At 33.8% G+C, this 10382-nt stretch overlaps 2 protein-coding genes across 2 annotated transcripts; one reads left to right on the top strand and one right to left on the bottom strand.

Moving 5' to 3' along the window:
• Nucleotides 1–398: 398 nt before the first annotated feature.
• On the bottom strand, nucleotides 399–2900 carry LOC116132271 (polygalacturonase). Its single transcript, XM_031417924.1, has 9 exons — nucleotides 2581–2900; nucleotides 2361–2492; nucleotides 2106–2273; nucleotides 1950–1970; nucleotides 1631–1838; nucleotides 1469–1550; nucleotides 1264–1372; nucleotides 809–925; nucleotides 399–731 (listed from the first exon to the last, which is right to left on the bottom strand). The coding sequence occupies exons 1-9, from the start codon at nucleotides 2821–2823 to the stop codon at nucleotides 510–512; spliced, it is 1302 nt and encodes a 433-aa protein (XP_031273784.1). The 5' UTR covers nucleotides 2824–2900; the 3' UTR covers nucleotides 399–509.
• Nucleotides 2901–7541: 4641 nt separating this feature from the next.
• LOC116132216 (transcription termination factor MTERF5, chloroplastic-like) lies at nucleotides 7542–8846 on the top strand. The gene is made up of 2 exons (XM_031417868.1): nucleotides 7542–7660; nucleotides 7712–8846. Exons 1-2 carry the CDS (start codon nucleotides 7542–7544, stop codon nucleotides 8844–8846), a joined length of 1254 nt encoding a protein of 417 aa, XP_031273728.1.
• The last annotated feature ends 1536 nt before the right edge of the window (nucleotides 8847–10382 follow it).

The raw sequence follows: 10382 nt of genomic DNA, 5'->3' as shown, positions 1-10382 counted from the left end.
CCTCTTGTGCGTCGTGCAGACTAACTACGACCCCGAGCTGCCACCTTTATTATTGAAGTGGTCGCCAGCTCCAACATATTAGAGAGTTGGAATATGAAATATATATAATATAACTTAAATGTTTGTTTGGTAAAATTAAGTTGGGGCTTATCCAAGGCAATTTCTTAATCCATTGAAATTGTTGATGTGATAGAAATAGCATATGGGGTAGATGGACAATATTGAATAAATTAGTCTCGTATTAATATTTAATATTCAGTTGGATTAATGAAGGTTCTTTATTAGATACAATCTTTGAAATATTTATGAATTATTTGTTTCATTTCTAAGGCATATATAATATAAGATAAAAAGGGAAAATCAATTAATTTGACCAATTAAATAAACAGTACAAAGAGTAGAATAATTTATGATTTATTCACTTGGTATGTACAACATATAGTCATTAATCAAAGACTTTTATTATTAAACTAATTATGTATTACAAGCTAATTAATTTAGGCTTTCCCTCAAGAACAAAGGGGCCGAAAACTCCCTCTCTTCTTTAAGTTAACATTGAGACACAAAGCTTTGGCGGCTTCACCTTTATATTGACTTCCAAAAACAACATCTTGCATTAAAATCCCTTGACAAGCTGAGCTCTTGCTGCAATCAAATTTGATGGCCACCTCTGAAGCACTAGTCCCTTTGATGTTCTTGTACAAAACATTGCTTATTTGCACAGCCGATGCCTGTAATTTGATTAATATTATATAACACTAATTAATAAATATTATCGGCCTTGGATAGAAAAAATAATTAAAATTACCTGATCTGTGCAGGGATCTTCTTGATCACAGTAATGTTGATCAATTATTATCGGATTGGTCACATTGCTCATTGCAATATTTTGAAAAACTATGTTCTTGGCATATCCAGATCCTCCCTGTTACATCATAGATTAGAATATATAATAACTCTCAATCGTAAGTCAGCAGTTGGTTAAAGTAAGCAGTTAGAGTCGTTAATTACTTAGTTATTTGAGCTTCATTCACGGCTAATTTCATGGATTAATGTAATATATAAAGCGGTAACTGTAACTTTATTTTCAGTTTCCATATTTGACTATGTGGATGTGACTCCAACCTAACTTAATCTGGGACTTAAAATCCAGAACCAAGCTGAATTTGAGGCTGTAATTGTTGAGACTTTGGGTAAAGCAAGTATGAAAATCAGATTAGTTTGGTAGATAAATTTCTTGCTCCCGCTGAAAATTAATCACACCTGCCAAGTCTTAATTCTGACACCATTAGTGGTTCCTGTAAGTTTTGCTCCATCGACTACCACATTTGAAACTTCAGCTTCAGAATTTCCAGCTCCTAAACTTCCAATGCTGCAATATAAATAATATTTTTACAGCCTCAAATTTATTAGAAATGATTTAGTTGAAATTAGCAGTTAAAAGTTTGGTTAGAGTTTAATGAAGTACCTGATTCCATGACCTGGACCGCAAACTATACCCGTCGCTCGAATATTTTTCGACCCACTGACTATGGATATACAGTCGTCACCTTAAATATTGCAAATGAAATTGAGAAAATTAAAAAAGAAATTCGGTTAATTAAATTAAATGAAATTAATGTTTAATTACCAGTTCCGATGACACAGTTTTTAATCTGAATATTTTGTGTTTCAGTGACGTGAATGCCATCAGTATTGGGACTGTTCCCTGGAGCAATCACTTTGAGATTCAAAGCTTTGACATTGACACATTTCTTAAAGGAGAGGTGCATCTTCTGAGAATTTTTGAACCTTAAGTTAGCCACTCTCAGATTCTTGCATCCAAAGAAAGTTACTGCCTGCAAGAACAAAACGACACAAACTTTGAAATAAGGTTACAAATTAAAAATTTTCATCCCAAATGGATGTTATTAATTAGGTAAGGTCTAGAAAAGGAACAGGAGCTATACCGTTGGTGCATCCTTGCAGGGCTGTATGATAGATCGAAACAATATAAAATGAAAAAATAATAATTAATATCAGTAATAATTAATAATTGAAACTCAGAGCTAGCATATATAAAGAAAATGGAAGAATTAATTCAATATAAATTGTAATTAACATACAAGGTTTCTGTTGACTTTGCATGAGTTTCTCCACCATATTTCGCCATTGCCATTGATGGTGCCACCACCTTCCACTATGAAGTTATTAACATTATCGAAAACAATCCAATATCTGGGATCTTTTCTGTAGTCTGATTGATGAACTGTTGCTTTTATTGTTCCATAAATCTGTCATATCATAAATTTATGATAATTGATTAATATATGCATGTACTTTTTTGCTTATGTTTATGTGCCATGCATGCGTGAACTCACCTTAATTGTAAGACCAGATTTACAAGGACCTGAGAATGTAACTGGTTTAAGATGATAAATTCTGTTCCTTGGGATCACTAAAGCTGCTTCAACATTAGAAGAACAAGCCTTCTTCCAAGCTTTCAAAAATGCCTGAACAAAAACAAATTGGTTTTCAGACTCAAATAAATCCGAATTTGTAACAAATCAATCTCATAAAAACGAACATTAACCAAAGTACCTGAGAATCATCTGTTCCATCAGCTTTAGCTCCAAAATCGTCAACATTCACAATCTGTGCTGAAGTAGCAGGAGCATTGGCTCCAGAATGCCTCCTGAGAACTTGACCATAATAACTATCGCCTTGAGATTGATAGCCATTTCTAAAATATAGGTCATCCTGATAACTGCTAAAACAGCAGGAGACAAAAGAGATAACTAAAATGAACAAAAGTGTTAGACAATATTGGCGTTGCGAAAACATCTCTTTCTTCTAACTCTTTGAAAGGAGAAAAGAAAAGAAAAGATACGCTAAAGCAATTGGAAGAAAGATAGGATGGAGAGATATGGGTTGATGAATATTATGTGTCGTGAAGTGCACATATTTATAGCAAAAAAGGAAGAGTTGGTTTCTGAAGAGAGAAATTAAGAGTCAGAGAGTTAGTGGAAGAAGCAATGATCGATAAGTGGCTTTAGAGATGAATGGTTTTGAAAGTCAGCGAGGTATGGACTGAGAGATACAAGAGAATGAGACGGAATAATAACTTAATCTGAATTTCTCCCATTAATGAAGAAATTCAAAGTTTGGTTAGTTAATTAGTTAGTTAATGAATTAACATTGAATTTATGATGCTTGTTTACCGACTCGCATGCATGCTTATGCAATGGCTTAATCTCGTGTATCGTTACTGTTGTATTCAATACCATTATACACAGAGCTCCTTCCATATATCGATTAAAGTTATATATACATGTCCATGTTAGAGAAAGATTATATATATATACACATCAGTCCATATTCATGTAGATATCACACGAATCAATATATATACATATATATTGAAGGAATACTCTAAATGGAAGCTGCTCTTTCGATTTTCCGAATTCAAATTCCTGGAAAATGAGACGCAAATTATGACGGTAGAGGGAAATTTTTTCCATGATAATGCGTGTTTGGTATATTTTGGTACATCATTAATTATTTTCTTTTGTATGGCTTTGATTACGGGTTTTGGTAAAACTACCATTTGTGTAGTTGGAAAACGGTCGTTGACATTCAAAATTAAACGTCCTTCAGGTCAAATAAAAGCAGGCCTGGAAATTAGAATGCGACGGGGAAATCCTTTATTGACTGCCTTTGAACCCAAACAATATTCTCCAATGGAAGCTCTGATTCCACTAGTGCTTCTTCCACTACAGGAAAGAAATATTAATGAATTTGGTTTTGATCAGGTCATATGTAAGAATAAGCTGAATTTAGTTAAGAGGCAGTTTGGTTAGGTTAATCAGTTACTTACAGTCAAAACAAAGCCAAGTTTTTTATTTTGCCATGGCCGAAACAAAAGAAGAAACAATCCATGTTCATAGAGATTATGTATGAATTGCCTTTCTCTGGTGTGCTTTTATAACAAAAAAATCATCATTAAACTTGGACCATCATCAGGTTTTTCTACAAATGTGAACGAACGAAGACAAAATGACTTGAATGATGTCAACAAGAATGGAAGTGGAGGGTGTGTTCGGTGAAATCATAAGTTAGGAAAGTTAGCATTACTATTTTAGGTGACTTAGCCATTTTTGAGAAGCTTTAATTTAATTATGGTAACAGAGAATTTTCATGTGCTTGCTTTTAGGGTTAAAACTTAAATATAACAAATAAGAAAATAATATTATATTATATATAGCATCACCCCACCCACCAACCTTGCCGTGATGTATTTGTTTAAAAATGTAAAGAGATGGATAATAATCGAATGATCAAGTTTGGAGTTTCATGGGGACTCTTAAGTTATCCCCTTATGAGCACATACGTGACCAAAGATAGTTATAGGATTTTGATAGGGACTCATATTTTAAACCCGAATTGGCGATAACGACCAAGGGGATTTATGAATTATAAAAAATATATACTTCGGGAGGTTAGCCTAACGGTCAAGAGATTTGTTCCCTTTATTGATTTCTTGAGTTTGAACCTTCGGCCAATAGCAGATTTAGAAATTTTTGTTAGGGTGGATCAAAATAAAAAACTAATTACGTATTAATATTTTTGTCTATTAATATTTTTTTATGGAATCCAGAAATTATATATATAGTTTTTTTTAAAATAAAATTGAGGGTGTAGCTGGATCTGCCCCTTGACTGACCACTACATATTTGTGACTTACCTTAAAACATTGGGTTTATAAGGTATTTATGGTCCAAGATTATTGAGGTACATCAAACTGACCTAGACACCCGTCATTAAAAAAAAAAAAAAAAAAAAAAAAAAAATATATATATATATATATATATATATATATATAATATATAATATAAAGAGCCCATGCCTCATTAATGTTTAAGTGTTTAATTGTGATAAACATAATGTAATGGAACTAAAATTGACTAATTTGAGTAAATTTTTCAGTTGGGTTAGTTATAAAGTTTCATAATTTGGTAAAGCAATCTCCATTCTTTAAACAAAATTCAATTGCAAAATGTGTCCATTCCTTGCTCATATCATAGTTTCATAAGACTTGCAAGCAAGCTCCTTTAATTTGGTTTTTTTTTTTTTTAATAATTTCCTACTTTTTCTGTTTTAATTATTAGGTTATTGAATATTAATGTTGTTTTTTATATTTTCTCAATCCCTTTCTTGCTTTGTCTATGGATTACCCGATAATCACGGCATCTCCATTCCATTTAAGCCCAACATGAATCTTCTTGGGCTATACTTTTTGTTCTTGTGTTACAGTTTCTGGACTGGAGTCCATGGATATAAACTTTGTGTTTCCAATAAACTTTTGTTCTTGTGTTACAGTTGCTGGACTGGAGTCCAATGGATCTAAACTTTATGTTTCCAAACTCAGTGACTTTGTGAGAGCTTCCCCGATATTTGCACCAGAAGTCTGGGACTTTTGAGTAAAAATGGATCTCCTAATCACATGGTGCTGCTGCCTAGCCATACCTAAGCCCAACGAAGTTCTCCAGCAACTGAAAAAGCACTACCCGTCCTTCCCAGTATAATCAAATTGGTGATGGCGATGATAGTGATTCATGTGATTCCAAGTCTCCTCAGGACCTTCCGTCAGCATCTACTGGCTTCACCACTAGCAGTATCAAGGGAAATTCATCCCATGAGGTTACTGAAGATAGTTCAACTACACAGAGAGGAAATTCAGCCCAGAGAAGTACATGATCTAGTGTGCCTCAAAGGTTTGTTTGGTTTACAAAGCCAGGCATGTTCTCCTTTTCCCAGACATCGTCGTATCAGGGAGGTGATGAAGGTTCAAGAGACCGGAATGACAGAAGGAGATGGATGGAGCCATCCGAAGGAATAAAGCTTATGCTTCACAACAGGCATTTGGTTTTGTAGTGGCTGGCTATAAAAAAGAAAGAACTCATCAGTCTTCTTTCTCCGTGAAATTGATTTCTACCCTGTGAGCAATGCACTAGACTTAAAAGCATTCCTTCTTTATTTATAATAACATTGCTATGAATTTATATATTATGCTGAGGGTGGCTTGCAGAAGTACAAGGCAAACCTTCGCCAGAGATTATGCTTTCGCTGCAACCGGCAAAAGATGATGTGGGGGAATTTCCCCTGTAAACACTTGCTGTGGTGTGGTAATTGTAAACTAGAAGCTGAAAAAATTGGCAGATTCGACCACAAATGCGTGGTGTGCGATATGGAAGTGCAGAAAATCAATTTGATCTCTCAACCTGTATATGAAGATCTCCCCAAATTTGAGGAGTTCCCTCCGTTATACAATTCTAATAGACCAAAGTAAGGCATTGCCAAACCCAACCTTTCCTCAAGTATGCTGTTTATTTGACCTTCTTTTTAGTTTCTGACATTCTTTTTCTCACTTCTTTTGCAGTCTAGATAGAAGAAACTTCCTTTGACATGCCGATGGACACGTTACTGTGAAGTGTGAAGCAAAATATATAAAAGAGGATAGGAAGCAAGAGGGTGCAGTGGATGAAGAGGCTGCACCCAGAAGCAGAAAAGATGGGAGGTGGAGCTAAATCTCCTCCCCAACAGAATTTACATAAACTCAAATTCATGCATTTTGTGGTAAAACAAAGGTGCCAGAAATTTGTAAGTCTAATAGTCTCAGGCAACCTTTCAATTATTTTCACCATTTATCGATTTCTTTTGCTGATTTTAAATCAAAAGAATGGAACTATAGATTGATGAAATATAGTTGTCCGTCCAAAATACTGGCATATTCCTGTAAAATTTGCCCCCGTCCTTTATGTGATGCTAATAATAACTATTGGGCGCGTTTGGTGCCATATTTATCCATATTCCCAATCCTATTCCCTAAATATTGTTTGGCATATTATTTGAGAAATATTACTATATTTTTTTAATTATTTTTAGACCCTTTAAATTTATTAATTTTATTAAATACCCTTAGAAAAAGTTTAAAAATTAACAAAAACAACCCCACTGACCCATACTTGCCAGATTCCGAAAACTATCATCGATGGTAACCGAAATCTGTCACAACGACCTATACCATGATCGAAACTGGCCGTCGTTGACGACCAAATCTTGCGATCGTCGACGGCCATATCTGGTCATAGATCTTGCCTTTTCCGACCTGATCTATGGTGGATATGGCCGAAAAAGATCATATGGACGCCATACCCGTCAGATCCGATCGGTATGTGTCGTTACGTAATTTTTTGACCAAATTCTGACTGTGATGGCCGGAATCTAGCACTGCAGGTGGTGGGAGTGTTTTTGTCATTTTTCAAATTTTTTATATATTGGGGCGTTTAGTTAAATTAGCAAACCTAAGAGATTTTCTTATAAATTTTTAAATTTTACCCCATGATACTCTCATATTCAACTACCCAATATTATTCCAAAAATCCAATCCAAACTAATAAAACAAACCAAGCCCAAACCCAATTGCCTCATAACGGAAAGTCGTATTTAAAAAACTCAAAGCTCTTTCTAACGAGACGCTGTCGTTTTGGGATAGATTAAGCATGTTTAGCCTGCCTTCAATTTTCAAATCTGCAACTTACCAGGGTTTCACTGTAGCTTGTTCGACGGCTCTCCAAGTATGCGAGATTAATGAAGAAATTGTCTCAACTCCCAAGCTTAGGTAAGTATATTCTATAACTTCTGCAATAGCGATGTTTAATTTTCTCTGCAGAACTTTACTTCGGAATCGTGGTAGAGATACTTACTTACTTTCGCTGAACCATAATAAAATTCAAGATTTCGTGTGTCCAGTATTTGTCAAATACATAGCAACCAACTCAAAAAAACAATCTTTTACAGTCTCATACCTCATTAATTCATGTGGGTTGTCTCCACAATCTGCTTTAAGGGCATCCAAAAAAGTGCAATTCGAAACTTCAAAAAGACCAGATTTAGTGCTCACCTGGTTCAGGAACAATGGCTTCTCAGAAACCCAAATTTCAGATCTCATCAGAGTCCGTCCACGACTGCTTTTGTACAATCCTGAGAAAACCTTTTTGCCAAAACTTGAGTTTTTTCGCTCTAAAGGCTTCTCAAGTCTTGATCTTGCAAAAATATTTTGTTTCGGTCGTATCTTGGAAAGTAGCTTAAAGAACCGTATAATCCCTTCCTTTACTTACCTTAGTAACTTGGTTCAATCTACTGAAAAGACTATTACGGTTGTTAAACGTTTTCCACCTATTATTTATTGTGATCTTCAAAATGGTCTTCCTCCTAAAATCAATTATTTGCTAGATAATGGTGTGCCTGAACCAAAAGTTCTTGTGTTTCTTTATAACTGGCCTAAGGCTTTTGTAAGCTACCCTCGTTTGAAAGAGGCTGTGGACTTTGTAAAGAAAATGGGTATCACTCCTTCAATGTCACAGTTTGTTATAGCTATTTGTATAATGTCGTTTACGCGAAAATCTGAGTGGGATAAGAAGTTTGATGTTTACAAGAGGTGGGGTTTGTCTGAAGAAGAGATTCTAACAGCATATCGGAAAAACCCTTGGTGTATGATGACATCTGAGAATAAGATTATGGCAATGATGGACTTTTTTGTGAACAAAATGGGTTGGGAGGCTTCTGCCATTGCTAAGCGGCCAGGTCTTTTTCAATTGAGCATGGAGAAGAGAATTATTCCTCGTGCTTCAGTTCTTCAGTATCTGTCAACCAATGGTTTGCTTAAGAATAAACGTCTCTCGGCTACACCGTTTAAGCTATGTGAAAAGACCTTCTTGCAGAAGTTTGTGAATTGTTATGATGAAGCTCCCAGGCTAATGAAGCTGTACAATGAGAAGCTGGATCTTTCAAAGGAGATAAACTGATTACATTAGAGAGATAGAATGCAATGCAGCATATTTATAACATGTTTACATCAAAATCAAAAGTGATGCTCTTTCTCTGTATTACTTGATCTGCCTTTTAGAAAGAGATTTTGAACCAGACTACTTATTGTTTATTTTCAATTTCTTTCATGTTTGCCATTGAATGTGGTTAGATTCCTCCTCCCTTTAGCTAGCTGTTGGAATTTTCTTAATCCCTTTGTTGTTTTGTCTACATTCATACTGACGGCATCTCCATATATTTTGCAAGAAAATGTGTTAAAAAATGTATAACTAAAGGTGATACTTCTATAAAATCTATATTGGGCCCAACATGAATCTTACTGGGGTCTAGTTTTGTTCTTGTGTTACATTTGCTGGAGTGGAGTCCAATCGATATAGACTTTATGTTAAAATTAATTTGATATTTAATTTTCACTTTTTTCTTAAGCAATACAAAGAAGAAGAAGAAGAAGAAGAAATGTTTCAGTTACGCCATGAACTATATTATTAAAGCTCTAGATTACTGGCAAACAGGTGTATTATTCTCATATTAATACTAGATGTCAAATTTATATTTATAGACTGGTGAAATCCATGCATTAATTTCAACCTATCATGAAGAAGACAAGACAAGAAAAGCAATCATATTCAAGGAAGGCTTTACGACTCGTATTATACATCTTGGAATTTCCAATACAGGGACAGATCAGGAATTAACTTTAAGAGGTTAAGTTAAATAATTTATCATAATTTTAGAAAAATAAGGTCGATGGTATTATAACTCATTGAATATTATAACTTGGTTGATAGATTGAATATTCTACATTATCATTGACTTAATGAAAGGTATGCATGTGTCGCATTAATTATATTCTTCATAATTTTCAGTAGTAAAATCTCTCACATACAATCAAAGGATAATACAATAAAATAAAGAAACAAACATCAAGGATACCATAACCAGAATAAAATTAATCTAAACTAACATTTATATCAGCATGCCTACATATATGTTTCTATTTATTGAACTATGATAATGAAGCATGATTTCGAGGAAACGCCAAAGAGTTTTTTAATTGATGATTAATTATATATTAATTGATAATGACAAAGAGTTCAATGTCAATGGCATTATATATTAATTGATAATGGATTAACTATATATTAATTGATATATTCTTTCATGTTTGCCATTGAATGTGGTTAGATTCCTCCTCCCTTTAGCTATTGGAATTTTCTTAATCCCTTTGTTGGTTTGCCTACATTCAATGTCAATAGCTTTATATATTAAAGATAACGGATTAACTATATATTAATTGATAATGACAAAGAGTTCAATGTCAATGGCATTATATATTAATTGATAATGGATTAACTATATATTAATTGATGATTAACTATATAGTAATTGATAATGACAAAGAGTTCAATGTCAATGACATTATATATTAATTGATAATAGATTAACTATATATTAATTGATGATTAATTATATATTAATTGATATATTCTTTCATGTTTGTCATTGAATGTGGG

This window comes from Pistacia vera, unplaced genomic scaffold (assembly GCF_008641045.1).
Source record: "Pistacia vera cultivar Batoury unplaced genomic scaffold, PisVer_v2 Contig25, whole genome shotgun sequence".
NCBI classification, from domain to species: Eukaryota; Viridiplantae; Streptophyta; class Magnoliopsida; order Sapindales; family Anacardiaceae; genus Pistacia; species Pistacia vera.
Note: the sequence above shows the minus strand (reverse complement) of the source record. Positions and strands in the feature narration are given on the sequence as shown.